The sequence below is a fragment of the Astyanax mexicanus genome, chromosome 23 (genome assembly GCF_023375975.1).
Source record: "Astyanax mexicanus isolate ESR-SI-001 chromosome 23, AstMex3_surface, whole genome shotgun sequence".
Lineage (NCBI taxonomy): Eukaryota > Metazoa > Chordata > Actinopteri > Characiformes > Acestrorhamphidae > Astyanax > Astyanax mexicanus.
The window spans coordinates 29,418,832-29,439,083 of NC_064430.1; the positions used below are offsets into that span (position 1 = coordinate 29,418,832).

General features: G+C 38.0%; 1 protein-coding gene across 1 annotated transcript in view; it reads left to right on the top strand.

Annotated features, from left to right (window-relative positions):
* The first annotated feature begins 3,943 nt into the window (after positions 1-3,943).
* cdh15 (cadherin 15, type 1, M-cadherin (myotubule)) overlaps positions 3,944-20,252 on the top strand; it is a 50,521-nt gene continuing 34,212 nt past the window's right edge. The window contains exon 1 of the mRNA XM_007230082.4: positions 3,944-4,679. Within this exon, the coding sequence (XP_007230144.3) occupies positions 4,584-4,679 (96 nt within the window). The 5' untranslated portion in view covers positions 3,944-4,583. The remainder of the gene's footprint in view (positions 4,680-20,252) is intronic.

The window sequence follows — 20,252 nt, forward strand, 5'->3', positions numbered from 1 at the left end:
TGTCTGATATTTTTTTAACTGTCCCCAGAAAACATTCAACACTTTCAGAGAATTAAGAAATTTCATCTTTAAACATGATTATACAGTGAGAAATGAGGAAAAAAATCTGATTATCATACAGTGTTCACCATGACTCAAACTCAAACATGACTTTGACACTGAACCAGGGTTTAGGCTGAACCAAGAGTTTTCCCCATTGGCTCTTCAGATCCAAAGAAAGTTCAGTATGTGACGAATGCACCAGGAAAACCCCATCACTATGAGCATGTAACTGAAACATTCCTGTCCCACAGCGTCACAAACCCAACACTAATTATAACTATTACACTCTCACCCCTCAGATAATCCCCCCAGTGAATCAGGAGAATACCACACATAACACACAATCCTACAGGAGCCCTGCTATTAATAACACTCTAAAACTAACACTCTAAAATTAATAACACTATTAAAATAAAGAGCTAAAGATTCATTCAATCAGTAATTATTCATTATTTAAATTCATTCGTTTGATTAATTATTACACTGACTCATTTAAATCAAATAAAATTAGCAGTGCTGGATTTTTTTTCTACACAGTAAAATTAGCAGTGCTGGATCAACACCTAAAGAGTTAACTCTAACAATTTGGAGCATATATGGTCCCACTCTACAGAGAGTAAAAATTACACTGATAGCAGTGTTAAATGTTCAGTGTTAATATGACACTGTGCAGTGTACTATGTACTCATGCTAGTGTTGTTTATTAGTGTTATAGCAACAACTAAAGTGTTAATTTTACACCGTTTGGAGTATGTACACAGCAAAAAGGCCCACAGAGTTGATTTTAACCCTTTTTCAGGGAGTTAAATCAACACTTTCAAAATAGTTAAACATTTAACACTTTGCCAGAGTTTCTTTTTAACTCACATTTGTATTTCTTTAACTTCCTAAATTGTTATACTAACAATGAAAAGAGTTTAGAAAAATTATAAATGAGAAGAATATTAGTCAATTAATATGACTTTTTATTATTTGATTATTATTCAGGACAGGTTAACGTGTAATTTTCCATTGTATTTAATCACAATTTACTGTACAAAGGATGGCAACTTGCTCTTATAGCCTACAATATATTGGCTAGACAAACAACCATTAAACAAAATATAACACAATACCCAATGGAAGGTAGCCCTGGTGGGCAAGATTTCACACTGATGGTAAGTTAGGATCTGGGGGACACACCCATTATGCAAATAATGTGTTTAACTGGGCGGAGTTTAATTAAATCTCTGTGGAGTTGGCCAGTATTTATTGGGTTAATTGGGATTAACACTGAAATATTCAACTCTGTCATTTAACTCCAACACTGAACACCATTTAACACTGAAAGAGTTAAAATTACACTTTGAGAGTGAAAATTAACTCTCAGCTGTTTAACTCTCCTGTTTTTGCTGTGTGACACTATAAATCAAATTAATTAGTGTTATGAGGAATTAAATGATTCAGTAAAATGATGATTTAAAAGTGCACTTATCCTATTGATTCCTTTGAAATGATTTCTTTGATTCATCATAACACTGATTCCTTTCTTTCTCCTAGCCTTACCATTTCTCTACATTGGTAAAGGTAAATCTTGTTGAATTTCTGTACTTTTGTATTACTTTTTTATTTTTGTCTTCTGTGTATTTGCATACCTTTACTCCTGCCCTCTGGAGGTTGTTGAAGATGTCACTAACAGTTTAAAGGTTTTTCTTTACAGAACTCACAATTTTTCTGTCATCAAATGCTGTGGTTTTCCTTGTCTACCTGTTCAGTATCTGTGACTTAGTACACCAGTGATGACTTTCTTCTCCAGGACATTCCAAAAAGTTGTCCCAGCCTATATTTGTGCAATGGCATCTTCTCTCAGCTTTACACAGAATAATCAATGGGCAACAAAACAGACTTATGTTTGAATACTTTTGCTCAAAAGTCAAATTGGTGGGTTCACACAGAAGGTGCTGAATCTTTTGAGCTGTGTATCAAATCCAGATGTAAACACCTGGAAATAAAAGCTGAAATGTTGATCTTTTGTCTCATATTAATCTTTTAATGTCAAACCCAAATGTCAAATCCCAAATAAAAGATTGGCCTCACTGTTCCAATACTTTTGGAGGGGACTGTATGACAACATGATTAATTTATTTGATTGTAGTGAATTCATTTGATTGATCATTACACTGATTCATTTGATTTTCAATGACAATGATTCATTTGATTGATAAAACTCAAATAAATTGTATTCTTTACAGTTTCTTACTGATTTTAACATGAATTAATAATAAAACGGATTGTTTTTAACAAAGAATCATCATTACATCAATTAATTTGATTCACACTTTTATTGGCTTATTGGAGTTCATTACACTGAAGAGCTGAGTCAGTTTTGGATCTGCTAGTGTTATGAACAGTGTGTGTGTGTGTGTGTGTGTGTTGTTTTGAACAGTGGTGTGTGTGTTGTTTTGAACAGTGGTGTGTGGTGAAGGCCAGGCTGAGATGGGCACAGGTGTGGGTGGGTAATGAGGAGGTGGGGGACAGGAGGGTGGAGACGTGGTGGAGAGCAGCCGCTGAAACCTGACCTTCTACAGGACCTTCTCCTACAGGACCACCAGCTGCTCGGACCCCCAATCACTCGCTCTTCCTCTTCTACTAATCACCTTCATCTTCTCTATTTACTAACCACCTTTCTGTTCTCATATATTCTCATTTATCTTCCTCTTTTCCTTCTCTTCTTTATCTTGTTCTTCCACTTACATCTGTTTTCTGGTTCTTCTCAGCTTTATCATTATTATTCAGGTTTTTGAATAGTGATACAGGCTCAGTGGTGGCTCAGTAGTTGAGGGTTTGATGCCCAGGCTTGACAAGCTGCTGCTGTTGGGCCCTTGTGAAGGGCCCTTAACCTTCACTGTTCTCCAGGGACTGCAGCCATGCCGGCCCATCACTCTTGCAAAGTATTGCTTACAATGTGTGTGTGTGTGTGTGTGTTTATTAGTATTAGTTAGTGTATATGCCTGTGTGTTCAATTCCTGTGTCTAATTACCCCCTCTATGTTCTTCTGCTTCTTCTCTTCTATCTCTATTGTTGTTTATTCTGCTCTTCTTTATTGCCAAATTCCATTTACTCGTCCACCTTTTTTCATTTACTTAACCACCTTTCTCTTCGTTCTCTTTCTTCCTCTTCTCCTTTTTCTTTTGCTTATTTATTTCTATCTATCTTTGAACACTAGCACAAATTGGCCTTTTACCTTTTTACTGAAACCAATTCAAGTTATAGTTATATAATGGACATGGATATAAAGTCCAGGCTTTCAGTTTTATTTGGTATATAAGTGTTTCAACTCCTTAACATGTGCCACCCTGTTTTTAAAGAGACCAAAAGTAGTTGGACAATTGACTCAAAGGCTATTTCATTGACGTGTCGTTATGTCATTCTCAATTAAGCAGAAAGGGGTTGGGGGTTGAGGTGTGGTGCCTGAATTTGGAAGATTTTTCTGTGAAGAAAATGTGGTCAAATGAGCTCTACATGCAGATACAACAAGCTGTACTTAAGCTGCAAAAAACAGAAAAAAACTAATTCAATAAATTGCTACAATATTGGGAAGGGCAAAATCTACAGTTTGGTACATCCTGAAAATGAAAGAAGGCACTGGTCAATGCAAAAAGACCTGGATGCACAAAGAAGACACAGCGGTAAAGATTTTGGTTAAGAAAAACGCCTTCAATTTCAATAAAGTTGTGAGATAATAGCGGTAGATATATATATATATATATATATATATATATATATATATATATATATATATATATATATATATATATGACACAAATTAATTGTCATCTACTACCTTTTTTATCAAGTTCTGCATGAATATTCTCATTCATTCACTCATCATTCAATTTATCTTCTGCTATATCCCTTCTGATTCACTGTCATCCTCCTCTTCTTCACAGTCTTCTTCTTATTATATTCTCCTTTCTCTGCTTCTCTGTTTTCTTCTTCTTCTATTCCTACACTTTACCATCTTTCCCTTCTCCTTCTTTCTCCTTCTCATCTCTCTCATCTCTCATGAAGTTCTGTTCCTTTTCTCACAGTGAACACAGCTGAATTCCAGCTCCCAGATAAAGATTAAACCTGTAGCAGGTTCTCAGGTCAGGGTCAGTAAATCGTGGAACAGAGAGGGTTCTCTCCTCCTTGCCTTGTCCTGCGTGAGCTGGGGTCCACAGCATGGCCTCCCAGCCTAGAAACTTTGGGGTGTGTCCAAGCCTGGGGATCTGAGGGGGGATCTAGGATTACAGGCTCTTCAGGCAAGCCCAGCAGCAGCAGCACATGTGCTGTCACTCATCTGCCGTACAGACAGACTGCAGAGAGAGAGAGAGAGAGAGAGAGAGAGAGAGAGAACGAGGGAGAGAAAGAGAGAAAGAGAGAGAGAGAGAGAGAGAGAGAGGGGTTCAGCTGGGTCTCCTCATCCTGGTCAGAACACAGTCTTCAAGCAGAATTACAGTCCAGCTTCTGTCCAAGAACTTCCAGAAGTTCCAGGGGCTCACGGTACCCAGCGAACTCTGATGGCCATAGAAGAGAGAAGTGAAGTCAGAATGGTGGGCAAGGTGCTGACGTTGGTGCTGGTGGGACTGGGTGTGCTGGTGGCGGCTGTGGATCAGGTAGGAAAGCACTTCTTACTATTGGTTTCTATTGGAATGATGGTATTCCTCAAGGCCCAGTCTTGGGCCCTTTTTAGTTTTAGCAATTCTGTGTTCTAATGGAAGCTGTGAATGAAGGTTTGGTTTTATGGGCGTCAAAATGAAATTAAACGTATTAACAACAATGCGAAAACACCAAGAAACCCTTCTTCTGTCCTTAAATTTGGCAAGGCAAGGCAAGGCAAGTTTATTTATATAGCACCTTTCATACACAACGGTCATTCAAAGTGCTTTACAAATTAGAAAATACACAGAGAAATCAAATAAAAAAATAAAAATAAAGATAAGTCAAATTAAAAATATGTAAAAGAACAAAAAGAATTTGAAATAAAAATAAAATAAGAATAAAGCATGAATAAAACATACATGATTAAAACAAAGAGAAGTAAAATTAAAAACATGTAAAAGAACAACAAGGAATTGGAAATAAAATTAAAATAAGAAAAAACATAATATAAAAGTGCCGTTACAGAGTAAAAGTGGGCGGAGCTGCAGTGTTTTAAACTGAGCTGAAAGCCTGATCAAACATGTAGGTTTTCAGTCTGGATTTAAACATGTTTAGTGTTGGAGCTCTTCTAACACTCTCTGTTAACTGGTTCCATTTAAGAGCAGCGTAGTAACTAAACGCTGCCTCTCCGTGTTTAGTTTTTACTTTAGGCAGCTCTAACTGACCAGTTCCTGATGATCTGAGAGTTCTGCTCGGCTCATACTGCTGGAGCACATCAGATAAATATGCTGGTCCTGCACCATTAACACATTTATACACCAGTAACAGTACCTTAAAGTCTATTCTGTAACATACTGGTATCCAGTGTAGGGATTTAAGGATGGGGGTGATGTGCTCCCTTCTTTTACTCCTAGTCAAAACTCTGGCTGCTGAATTCTGAATCAGCTGAAGCTGTTTGATGGTCTTTTTTGGGAGTCCAGTTAGGAGTCCATTACAGTAATCAATCCTACTAGAAATAAAGGCGTGGATGAGTTTCTCCAGATCTGCTTTAGACAGAAAATCTCTGATCTTATTGATGTTCTTGAGGTGATAAAATGCTGATTTGGTGACGGCTTTGACGTGACTGTTAAAAGTGAGATCGGAGTCCATTTGTACACCAAGATTACGCACTAGTTCTTTAGATTTTAGACTTTTTGAATCCAGATAGGTAGCTAGTCTGTGCCTCTCATTACTATTCCCAAATAAAATAATCTCTGTTTTATCTTTATTTAACTGCAGAAAGTTCTGTCCCATCCATTTATTTATCTGCTCAAGGCATTTACACAGTGAGTCAATGGGACCATAGTTGTTTGGGCAGAGGGCCATGTAGATCTGAGTGTCATCTGCATAGCTGTGGTAAGATATCCCATAGTCACGCATGATTTCACCCAGAGGAATCATATATAAATTAAATAAGAGTGGCCCAAGAATTGAACCCTGGGGTACACCACAGGTCACTGGCACAGTCTCAGACACATTATTTTCCATTTCCACAAAGTATTTCCTTCCTTGAAGGTATGAACTAAACCATTTTAGGACAGTTCCAGAAAGTCCAACCCGGTTCTCAAGTCTATCTATGAGAATGTTGTGGTCAATGGTGTCAAAAGCAGCACTGAGATCCAGCAGTAGTAGAATAGATATTTTTCCTGAGTCTGTGTTTAAGCGAATGTCATTGATAACCTTAATAAGCGCAGTCTCAGTACTATGATTGGGCCGGAAACCTGACTGAAATTGGTCTAGACAGTTATTTATGGACAGAAAGTGCATAACTTGCTTGAAGACAATTTTTTCAATTATTTTTCCAATGAATGGTAGATTAGAAATTGGTCTGTAATTGTTTAATAAGTTTGTATCTAAATTTTTCTTTTTTAAGAGAGGCTTCACAACGGCTGTTTTTAATGAATTTGGAAAATCACCCGACATGAGTGAGGTATTTACTATTTGAAGAATGTCTGCTGATATTGAGTAAAACACATTCTTTAAAAACTTGGTTGGTAATGTATCAAGACTGCAAGTGGATGATTTGAGATGTCTCACTGTATCAATTAAAACTTCTTCATTAATAGTGCTAAATTGGGACATGTTGACTATGATGCATGGTTTTGGAGAGCACATGGGCTCCTTGGTGGATAGAGATGTACTGATGTCTTGCCTGATATTGTGGATTTTAGTATTAAAAAATTTAGCAAACTCATTACATCTCTCAGTTGAAACTAGCTCAGAGGTCATATATGTAGGTGAGTTAGTTAGTCTGTCAACCACAGTGAAAAGAACTTTGCTATTGTTAATATTACTGTTAATAATGCTGGAGAAGTAGGTTTGTCTACATGTGCACATTATTTTATTGTAATCACGCAATCTATCTTTAAAAATTTCTTTGTGAATGTGAAGCTTGGTTTTACGCCATCTGCGCTCAGCCTTTCTGCATTCTCTCTTTTGGAGCTGAACTGCAGCATCATTTCTCCATGGAGCTTTCTGCTTGCATGGCATGGTTTTAACTCTAACTGGTGCAATCTCATCTAAAACTCTAGCAGTTTTTGATTTAAAACTATCCAGCAGAGTATCTACAGAGTCTGATGGTTTGCATGGTGCAGAGCACACTTTGCTCACAAAAAGTTCAGCTGTCATGTCATTTATCTGCCTTTTCTTGTACCTAATCTGTCTGGTTTCACTGTGTATTGAAGTCCACATTTCAAAGAATACACAATAGTGATCTGACAGTGCAACATCCTTAATAGAGGCTGATATGTTGAGACCCTTTGAAATAACCAAATCCAGGGTGTGACCATGACAGTGTGTGCTTCCAGTCACATGCTGAGAGAGTTCAAAAGAGTCAAATACATCATAGAGTTCTCTGGCATAATTATCCTTGGAATTATCAATATGAATGTTAAAATCACCAGCAATAATAAAATGATCAAATTCAGTAGAAATAAAAGACAGCATATCTGTAAAATCATCAATAAAATCAGCATTGTACCTTGGAGGCCTGTAGACAATTACTAGTAATATTCTTGGTGTCCCTTTTAAAACTGCACCTAAATATTCAAAAGATGTGAAATCACCAAGTGATAACTGCTTGCATTGGAAAGTATCATCAAACAGCATAGCTACACCTCCACCTTTCTTGCCGGTACGTGAGACATTTAAAAAGTTAAAGTTTGGTGGAGCCGACTCAATTAATACACTTTCAGCACTACATGAATTTAACCATGTCTCTGTTAAAAACAGAAAATCAAGCCCATAATTTGTAATAAAATCATTAATTAGATAGGACTTGTTTGTAAGAGATCTGATATTTAGCAGAGCTAACTTAATAACCTGTGTGTTTTGTTCCAAAGCCTGTGGGTTACAATTTACATACTGCAGGTTGGATATATTCACATTATGTGACCTATACTCTCTGTTCTTTCTGCTTCTGATAAGAACTGGAATGGGGGAGATAATTGGCACACAGGGTCCGTACTTGTTTTGAAAACATGTACTGCTGACTTCACCACTGTAGCAGCACGGACCCAAAAGATATCAGTTTGCTGGATTACTTGTGGCGGCCTCTTCCCTTATGGTGGAGGGAGGTGGGAGGGGCTCCTGCTGGTGAAGAAGTCGAGAGCGGAGCTGTCTGTCCGGGTTCCAATCCATTAGATTCAACATGATATTGCCTTCAGAAGTTGTTGATTGCATCAATCTTGGGTTGTTGTAGAGTTGGGTTGGAGTTGAGACATGCAGGAAGTTTGATCTGTAGGAAGAGGGTTGAAGACCACTGTTTTTTTATATCGTCCAAAATCTCTTTACAGGAGAATGAGAAAAACCAAAAGTCAATTAAAAAAGGTTTCATTATTTATTGGAGCATTTCTATTGGCGCTTCCATTATAAACATATTAAACAGTGTAAAACGAATGATGAAAAATTTTAAAATTAGGTTTCAAATATCACAGCTATCATTATCGGTTTAGTAGATTGTTTTCTAAACATGACAATTAAGATTCCTAGAATGTTCAATCTGTCAAGTTTCCTGGATATTCTTATAAGGTTGGTAACACTTTCTATGAACCCTGTATTCATAATGCATTATTTGACATGCATTATATCTTATATTGACTGAAATAAGCCTGTATAATTGCTTATAAGTACTTACAGCAACATTCATAACACATTATAAACTACAAGTATAAGGGTTTATAAAGAAACAGCATATAATACCTTATAATATCTGTTCATGAGAACATTGTACAATGTAGTGTTGTAATGCACTATAACACAGATTTGGTAAATTTTGGTATAATGCAGCTATAAAGGCTTTAAGTGAAGTGTGATTTCAAATGCCTTTTCAAATGCCTACAGTGAGACATAATAACATTTACTTGTTTAAAAAAACACGTTTAAAACACGTCACTTAAAGCCAATAAAGAGCACTCATAATGCTCTATAAGACATTACAATGAGGCATAATAAAAATTTACTTCATGTTTAAAAAGCGTATGAAAACACTAATGACTTATACCAAAATATTGCAAATCTGTGTTATAGTGCATTACAGCACTACATTGTACAATGTTCTTATGAACAGATATTATAAGGCATTATACGCCGTTTCTTTATAAACCCATACGCAATTACATTATGCAATAAAGTGTGTGATTGAAGTTGAGCATAAGTTGAGTTTTCCAACAGCTCTTGTCTGGTTTGTAATTAGGGCTGATTGAGTGTTTTGATTACTAAAAATCATTATTCTGATGTGATCATGGGAAGAGAGACAAAATATTCTGCTAGGTCCAGATGAATGAAAAAAAATCACTTATAATAATAAACTATTAACCATTAAGAAGGAAGAAGTTCATCCGTTAGCTCACCTGATGAGGAACACTCTTATTTTTATTACTTCAGCCCAAAAGCTTACAAGTTCAGACCTAGCAGAATAGTTGTCTGTCTTTCCATGATAATATTTGATTTTTAGTGTTCAAAACACTCAGTCAGCTCAAAGAGCTGTTGAAGAAGTTTATATTTAACTTATACACACTATTACACATGTGTAACATGTGTAACAATACATAACCTGTACCTCTGTAATTAATCTGTAACACTGCATTCTTCATAAGTAGTTCAACTGTAGTTACATGGATTGTTACCATGTAACTACAAAGTACTTAGGGACACTTATTATAAAGTAGGACCTATATATATATATATTTTTGACTAGCACTGACACCCGCACAGTTTTATTAACTGTATTTCAGAGATAAAAACTGTTTAAATACAGTTTAAGAGGCACTCCCGTGACCCACAGCACATCTGCTCAGGTCGTCAGCTCTCGTACATTCAGGATCATGTTCAGTAATGGATTGCTGACTTCCTTTGTTTTGACCGAACCGGACTGACACTGGCCATTAGCGCTTAGCGCTCCTCAGCAGGCCGGGACTGTGGAAGCGTTGGGTCTAAACACGCGACGCTGCTGATGAATTAGACGATGAAAGCTAATCAGTAAGCACTGCAGCAGAGCGCAGATGGTTTGAGCTTGGTTCCGACATCACGGTTTGTTGTTCTTCCAGCCTGTCACTGTCACTGCAGTTATACGATCATTAATAAATGAGGAAAAACTGGAAATATTAAACACAATTTAGAGTGTTTGTAGTGGAAAAGCAGAAAAATGAATGCTGCGGCCTGTAGATGCTCTCAGAGAGAAGGCCTGCCTCATTTGTTGGATAAACAGGAGAGAAGCTGGGTCTGCATACAGTGATAATTGTTTATTTTGTGCGGTTGAAAAATTGGAAAATTGCTAATCAAATGATTTTGTGTGTGTTTGTGTTCATACCACTTCAAACTAGCTCATGAAACAAAGATTTTAACCCTTTCAGACCCTGAATCTATATACAATCCACATCATGTATTTTCTGTTTTGGAGCTGTTGTCCATCAGAATAGTTTACAAGCCAATGAAACAGTTGCTTAGCCCCGCCTACTGCACTAGACATAAACTCAAACATCTCAGACATTAGAGCATGGCAACATTAGAGCCAACAAGGTGAAGCAAGAAATGCTCATTTTTACTAATTTAAATGTAAAATTACTGATTTAGAACATATTTAAAATCATGTTTAGAAATAGTTTGAGAAATAATACAGTCAATATCAAATATGAAATGAAAATTGAAATGAAATTTAAAAAACACAGACTTCCAATGCAATGGACATTACATTGTACATTGTAAATGAGTACTGAAGTGATTCAGGCTATGAAGGAACACATAAGGAATCATGTAGTGACTTAAAAGTGTTAAAAAACCAAAATACTCTGTGAAGAAGCATTTAGGTGAAGCTTATCTGGGGAGCTGTTAACCTGTTGTTTTTGAGGCTGGCAACACCGATGAACTTATCCTGTACAACAGAGGAAACTCTGGCTCTTCCTTTCCTTGGGCAGTCCTGTTGGGTGCCAGTTTCATCATAACGTTTTTGATTGACCTTCATTTCTAAAAGTAATTTTTACCTTAACTTAGTTAAGTCATCAAAATATGGATTAGAATATTACTCAAATATTCACTATTCACTGTATACCTGTAACTCTACCTCTTCACTACTTTACAACTGATGCTCTCAAACTAACATTAAGAGACAAGAAATTCAAGTAATTAACTCTTGACGAGTTCAGCACAGCTGTTAACTGAAAGCCAATTGGAAGAATGTAATATATAAAACACATTCTGGTTTGTGTAACACATAAACTAATATGTTTTTCTTCATAGTTTACATGGCTTTATTATTCATTTACAATGTAGAACATTTTTTTAAGTATTAAAAAACACTGAATTTTACATTACAATACATTGCATTACAAATAAGAAACAGCATTCATATATTCTTCCACCACTAAAACATAATTCAGATCTGAAAGGGTTTAAATATCGACACTTTTCCATTCTTTCAACTGTTTGGTCTAAATATGTTATTGGAACATATTCCAATTCCATATTCCATATGATACAGCTTTTTGGATATACATGTGGTTTCTATGTTGCAATATATATATATATATATATATATATATATATATATATATATATATATATATATATATATATATATATATATATATATATACATATATATATATATATATATATTCCCCATATACATTATTAGATGCAAATGTTTGTGTACCTTGCTTTTTTCATGATACTATTAAAACACTGCTAATACAAATCTTATTGGTGTAGGGCAGTGTATTCACCCAGACAGGGAATTGCACCCAAGTCTCCTACATGATGCTGTACCAAACTAACAGATAGGGATGTTATCTGCTGTGCCACACCCAACAAAACACAAGCAGTTACAAAGTAATTATTGGAAAAACCTTAACAATGGCCTAGCAACATCCCAGCAACCACTAAGCAACTCCACAGTCACCACATTAAATACTATTAAATACTCTAGCAACCTTCTCCTTGCCACACATTCTGGCACTTTTACTTTCAACAACATAACAACTCTATAGTAACCACCTATCAATAAGCAGAGTGAACTTCTTGGGATAAAAAAGCAACCATAGATAGCATATCAACCACCTACAACCCCATAACAATCACCTGCTTACTGCACAACAATTCTGCATATCCTAAAGGACATGTACTTGCTAATTACCAGTGCACCAGTGTGCCAGTGCACACACATAGCTTGTCTAGTCATTGTTGAGAGAAAGCAAAGTATTGCCAACAGAAAAGGACTCTCTGAAGCAGATAATCTATTAACATGATCCTATAGATCAGCTCCATACCTAATGCCAGGTGTGGGCTAGAGGGGTACAGTACAAACCCCCAGCATTACGACCACTATTGGGCAGTGGAAGAAACTGTTTTGAGATGAGATGGGTTGGAATGTGGCCAGTAAATGCAATCAAATCCTCACAGCAATGTTTCGCCAAGTGTTTTAATTTAGTAGAAAGCCGTTCTTCACGGACAGTAGAGACAGTTACTCCAACAAAATAAGGATAATCTATTTTTTAATACCCTTAATTTAGAAGAATCAAAGAATAGGCAGGTGTCCAACATAGTTTTGTCCATATTTTGTATATTATATACACATTGCTTTTTATAGTATTTGTAAAATGATTAAAACTAATACATCAATACCGGAACACTAAATGTGATATTGCAGTTATGTATACGTTATGTGGTGCGATATTGCCCCAGTATTTATGTTGGTATGCGTCTATACTTGCTGAGTGGATTTAAAGGGAATGAAAGAATGCCTGAATACATAATGTGTCACCAGACAAAAATACATCAAAGCATTCCAGCAGTGGGCACTGCGCTATCTGATACCCGTTGGCCTTCAGGAAACTCACACTGAATGAGGAGTGAGTCAGCTGTTCACTCCATTTTACTGATCAATCGTCATTTGAGTCCGTCCAAAAACCTTCAGATCCTGATTGGCCCGTATCTGCTCGTACTACATCCATCCTTTGATCTCGCGGCGCAGCGTGGACCTGGTCACGGCTATCAGTCAGCTATTTACGCCATGTGTGACACCTGGGACAGCTTAGATTCCCTGTCAGATGCCAGAGCCAGTGCTTACCTCGTTCCTGAGAGACTATGAGCCTGAGCCAGGTGGGCTCCAGAGCTCCAATCCCAGCAGAAAACACTATTTTCCTGGGAATACTGACATCCGACAGCACCCCTCGAGTGGATTTGTGTGTCTGTGGATTGGTCTCTTTGATAGCAACTGGATGGGCTATACAAAACATGTTCATTAAGTTCTTTACACAAAATCACTCAAAAAACACAAACACGCTTGTTCTTGCTTCTTGAAAGTACTTACATCTCCTTCACCCACTGATTTGCCACAGACTATAGGTACAGATCCCTCCTTCAGACAAAGTCTGCTGGTTAATGGTGCTGTGTACTTTCTGAGGTTTTCAGCCAAAATAACTAAAATGGTGTTTCTTCAACTGATCTAGTGGGTGGGGCTCTGGTGAGGGGTGGTGCCAGGGTGGTTCTATGCAGGTTTCCTTATTATGACGTCACACTAAGGGAGTCACTCAAATGGCTCATATGATTCCTGACATCAAACTATTCAAACTGATTCATAGAAAAAGGATGGATGATCTTTTTTTGGTATATTGGTTATACAAAACATGTTCATAAACTTCTTTGCACAAAATCACTCTCACATAAAGAGATCTCACCAGTTTGCCAGTTTCAGTCCCTTTTAAAATGAGCCATTTAAGGGCTCAGTCACTTTTATGCAAATAAGCTGTTGCTGGCCACACTCTATGTTTATTCTGAACATTTACTGCACATTAGTGTTAGCTTGTGACAAACGGGAAACGCAGACAAGCTAGTTCATGCTTAACTGTGATAGAAGCACTAAACTCTGCTTCATCTGCTGACTTGCCATGGAGAGTAGGTACAGATCCTTCCCTCAGACAAAGTCTGCTGGCTAATCTGGCTGTGAACTGTCTGAGGTTCTCAAAATGGTTGAGTCAAAATGACTGAAATGGCGTTTTTCTTTTCAGCTGATCTAGTGGGTGGAGCTCTGGTGGGAGTTGATGGGTAAGGAGTGGTGCCAAGGTGGTTCTATGCAGGTTGTCTTATTGTGACATCACAGTTAGGGAGTCACACAAACGGCTCATAGAAGCATATGATTCCTGACAATAAACTGTTTCACCTGATTCAAAGAAAACAGAGGGATGGATAATAATATGTCCCCTTTAATGTGTTTAATTAAACAAAGCAAATTCAGAATCATGTTCTGTGAGTTCAGAAGGTAGATCACTTTTTAGTTTTGCAGTAATATGGATTAAATCTCCTAACTAAAGACAATGGGAGAGGAAAAAAGACAGACAGACAGAGACAGTTAGAATAAGACAATGGTGCTTTGTCCTCTTCATCACATGAAAAGGCCGGATCTATCGTAATCTCTGCTGTTATTGATAATGATCAGTTTTAGCAGCTGTGTTTTCAATAATCTGAGCGTGTAGAAAATGACGTTAGCGGTGATATGTTATGTAGGTCACAGTTGAGCTTCCTGAGACGCACTGACGGCTCTGTGAGATCTGGCTGAGCTCCTGTGGTAAAGCTGGGGAGGAGCGTGAGGAAGCAGAGATCAGCCCGTAAATCGGACACCCTCCAGCTGGCCTGAGCGATCGCTTCCAGCGAGCGTGAACCGAACACTGGCGCTTTATGGAGCGATTTGTTCGTGATTTCACGGTCTCTGGGTGCTGGCCTGCTCTTTCCGCAGCCGGGATTAAAGTGCTGGACAAACGGTTTCAAGTGGAAGCATCTGGGAACAGCTGCTGGACATCTTCACCAAAGGCTATCAAAGGGACCAAGCTGGGGGCACGCCGGTCCACACTGGGGCCCGATCGGTCTGCAGTATTCACAGAGAAAAGGGGATAAATGCTGCAGCGAAATTAGCAAGTGGCTGCTATGGTTCCCCAACGTGGTTGGTTGGGTGTTACTAATTATTAAGTATTATTATGATTGTATCATGAAAAAATAGAAACCATACGCCAAATAAAAGAGCTGTATACAAGCTCAATATGAAACGATGTCGATATCTCTAGGTTGTTTGGATGTTGTAAGATATAGTCTGGATATAAATTGTGTCGTACCTAGGGTCCTCAAATTGGTGTGGATGTGTGTGTGTGTATAAGAGTGTGTGAGAGTGTGCGTGCGTGTGTGAGAGCGAGAGAAAGAGACAGAAAGAGAGAGAGAAGAAGAGAGAGAGGTTTTGAGAGTTTTTTTATATTTGTTTCTCTCTCTCTGTCTCTCACAGTCTTTCTTTCTGTTTCTTTATGAATTTCTCTTTGTTTTTCATGTCATCTCCTTATGTCTTGCTGTCTTTCTCACTCTCATTCTGTCTCTGCACCATCTCTTGTCTCTGTTTCTCTTTCTGTCTGCCTCCAAAGCTCTCAATCATTCTCTCTCACTGTCCTGACCTGTCTTTCTCTTTGTGTCTGTTTAGTCTGTCTTTCTATTTCTCTTTGTGTCTTGCTTTCAGTTCTCTCTTTCTGTTTTCTCTCTATGTCTCTTTGACTGTCTTTCTTTCTGTCTGTTTCTTTCTTTCTCATTGTCTCTTTCTCTTCCACTTCCTCTCTCTGTCTGCCTTTCTCACTCTCTTTTTTTCTCATGTTGTCTCTGCATAATCTCTTGATTTTTACCTGTCTCTCTGCCTCAATCTGTCTCTCTGCTTCAATCTGTATCTGTAATCTCTATGTCTCTTAGTTTCAGTCTCTCTCTGTTTTTCTATTTTTCTGTCTTTTCTCTCCTTCTCTCTCCTCTGTCTGTCTTTCTGTCAGACAGAGTATCTCTCTTTCTCTAATGTCTCTTTGTCTCTCTCTCCCTGTCTATGTCTCTTTGTCTCTCTCACATTGTCTATGTCTCTTTTTCTCTCTCACACTGTCTATGTCTCTTTGTCTCTCTCACACTGTCTATGTTTCTTTGTCTCTCCCACATTGTCTATGTCTCTGTGTCTCTCTCACTTTATTTCTGTCTGTTTTTTTCTTTCTTTCTTTCTTTCTTTCTTTCTTTCTTTCTTTCTTTCTGTCTACAAACCATCTTTCTCAGTGTTCAGTTTAAGAATTTCAGCCAACTCCAACCTACATAATGGTTCAAATTTAAGACAGACTAGAAAAACTTAAACAGATATTTTTAACTAAATGTTACCGTAAAGACAAGCAGAGCAACTATAAAAATAGACTGTATTGGCCATTAAACATAGACTTGAGATGACACATCAACACTATAACATTTAAGTCATAAACCCTAAAAAAAACTATATGGCATGGTAAATTAAATATCAGTGATTTCTTGCACAGCATGCTGGGTAATGTAGTCCTCAAACTTCGAGTGTGATATAAAAAAGTGTGAGACCAGGTCGTGGGAGTTCTCTAAGCGTCATCCTCCCAGAGTCTTAACCGGAATGCCATTATACTGACTGCTTCTATTTCCGCTGTTAAACTGGTGACCACTGCTCTGCCCGTCAGAGAGGGTGATCATAAAGATCAGACATCTGCTGGACTGAAACACGGACCCCCGCTAAATATAGAAGTGCTGCAGTAACAAAAGCATGCAGAGACAGAGGAACAGGGGAATGAGGGTGACCTACAGAACAGTGAGGGTCTGACCGGGTCTCAGAGAGGAACATAAGAACAGGGCAGAATCACCTCCACGACCCCCCTGACCGCCCACCTGCCACACCTACTGACCCCAACACACAGAGCATAACTCAGAACCGCTCTCAGCAGTACTGCTGCCAGTCAGACTGTGTGTGTGTGTGTGTGTGTGTGTGTGTGTGTGTGTGTGTGTGTGTGCGCTGTTTACTTGGTTTTATTATTCATGAAAAGGAGATGATAGGAGTTTGGGGTAAACACTGCATATTAATTCTTCAAAATGAAAAAAAAAACAAATAAGCAAATCTTCCTCAAATTACTGCAGACACAAATATTCAATTTCATCATATTTGATGGAAATCATTTTCTGTATTTTTTAATAGAGTACAGTATCACAAAATATTCGTTTATAATCTGAAAGAAATTATTTTGTCCTTGTTCTCGTATTTGCTGAACAATGTATGTTTTAAAAACACCACTTGCACCATCTAACATGCATTAAATATTTCTTAAAAATGACAAGCAGACTGACATTACAACTCAAAATTGTACAATCGTTGCTTTGTTGTTGGCAATCAAAGAAATATATATGCCTTGTATAAGTCAAAAGCCAAGATTGTGTTGTCCTCAAGCTCCAGCATTAAACAGAAATGTAATTTTGGTCACAAAACTCTGATTTAAAACCAAATACATATCAACAGTAGAGGTGGATTAATCAAGAACTCACAGTGAGATCAAGCTAGGCTAGAATACAGCTTCCAAACATGGTGGAGGTAGTTTCATCAACAATAACTCACAATGAGAGATAGCCTGGCTAAAGTACAGCTTCCAAACAGCTATGTGAGCATGAGACATTGATGCCTTAAGTGGCTTTCCTTACTCATAGTCGGCTAAATACGCCGGCTGACGAGAAACTCTGCGTGGTCGTGCCTCGGGTGACTGGTACTCCGTCATCCTGCCTGCTGTAAACACTCTATCCGGCTCGAAGGACCACTTTGTTAATGTTTTTAGGAGTGGATTTCCCCGGTGAGTGCTGGTTAGGTGTGGTAGTGTTCGCAGCAGAGAGAAAATACTCCAAGCAAGATGAAGACAACTGTTTTTTTTCCTTTATTAGCCAAGGTAGCTTCAAACTAACCAATACAAGAGGAAGATTTTACCTAACTGAAACAGTGTGTGCTGAACTCTAAGTAGCAGCCAATTAGAAGCCCCTCCCCCATTAGATTGAACACACCTGGTACTCATTCCCTTAATTATGTCTCTGATTGGCTGCCTGGCTGGCCTTCCTAACAATGGTAATGATAGTTTCCTCTACAACTCAAAGTAAGAGAAAGCCAGGCTAAAGTACAGTTTCCAAACATGGTGGAGGTAGTTTCCTCAACAATAAGTCACAGTGAGAGCTATCCAGGCTAAAGGTAGCTTTCAAACATGGTGGAGGTATTTTCATCCATAACTCACAGTCAGAGCAAGCCAGGCTAAATTACAGCTTCCAAACATGGTGGTAGTTTCCTCAACAATAACTCACAGTGAGAGATAGCCAGGCAAAAGCTTCCAAACATGGTGGAGGTAGTTTCATCTACAACACACTTTAAGAGACAGCCAGGCTAAAGTACAGCTTCCAAACACGTTGGAGGTAGTTCCATCCATAACTCACAGTGAGAGCTAGCCAGGCTAACGTACAGCCTCTAAACATAGTGAAGATAGTTTCCTCTACAACTCCAAGTAAGAGATAGCCAGGCTTAAGTACAGCTTCCAAACATGGTGGAGGTAGTTTTAATCTACACGTCACAGTGAGAACTAGCCAGGCTAAAGTATAGCTTTCAAACATGGTGGAGGTAGTTTCATCCATAACTCACAGTGAGAGCTAGCCAGGCTAAAGTACAGCTTCCAAACATGGTGGAGGTAGTTTCATCATCTACAACTCAAGTGAGAGCTAGCCAGGCTAAAAACAAGCTTTTAAACATGGTGGAGGTGGTTTTCTCTACAGCTCAAATTGAACGCTAGCAAAGCTAAAATACAGCTTCCAAACATGGTGGAGATAGTTTCTTCTACAACTTATGATAACAGCGATAGCCAGGCTAAAGTACAGCTTCCAAACATGGTGGAGGGTTTTTGTTCTACAACTTACAGTAAGAGCTATAGCCAGGCTAATGTATACCTTTTAAACATGGTGAAGGTAGTTTTCTCTACAACTTAAATTGAAAGCTAGCTAAGCTAAAGTACAGCTTCCAAACATGGTGGAGGGAGTTTCATTAATTAAATATTGAGACATCTTCATTTGCTTCTTCTGAAATCAAGAATATAAATATAAATATAAGCTGTGTGTGTTTGTGCATTTGCACATCTGTGTCAGCAGTAGGTGCAACATAAATTAGCTGAAAGTTCAGGGTATTCATTAAAATGGCTGTTCACAAACTATAGGTTGAAAACTAGTATTGATCTTTCTTAAATTCTTCTATAAAATGAATTTTAGATGTGTAAAAAAATGTAATGCCCTGTTCCACACTCACTATGTCCTCAACAGCAGTGGTGAATCTGCCTGATTAACAGCACAGTGTCACCACCCGACTGGCATCTCCAGATTCAGCAGTGAATTAGACACAGATATTGGTCTGAGTCCATTAATCTGATCTACTCCCACCAGTTCTGCCCTCCTGAAACGCAGTAAATCACACTCCATTAGTCGCGCAGCCTCACGGCCGGCGTGGGCCAGCTGACCCTGACATGTGTGGCTGTTTTGGAATGTCTTACTGTGGTAAAAGCAGGGCTAAATGGAGTAGAATACATGTAAGACAAGGAGAATGAGCAGCCAATGGGCATTTATACAGCCTGGAATAGCTCCAAAAGCCCAATTAAGCTCACATATGCTCGGGCCTGGGGATTTACGATGCATCATATGCATCATATTGATATACATCATAATTGTCATTTCAGCTATTCCAGCTATGACACTCATACAGGGAGTGTTCAGGAATCCAAGAGTTAAAACCCTTTAAGACTTTATATATCTGTGTAATGGAAGATCACATTCTCTACAGTGTAGTACAAAACTGCATATGTCTGACACTTTTGATCTTTTTTTAAAAATATGCTATAAAAATTCATAAATGCTGTGTGTAACTTTAAAATTTAAAATGTGACGTAACCCATAGACATCCTGTAACATTGTAACATACACAGCCATCAGCCATAATATTAAAACTACCCGACTAATATATATTGTATAGGTCATACTCCTAAACAAAGTTCTGATCATCTAAAGCACAGACTGCCTGAAGAGCTAAAAACATCTACAGAAAGTAGTATTTTTGGATTATGTTGGCTGTAATCTGAATGATTTTTCACAAATAAACACAGAAAACAGATTGGTATATTGGTATATTATCACATATCTAAACTATAATCAATATAATCTAGACTAAAAAACAAACTAATTCCAACGTTTTCCAT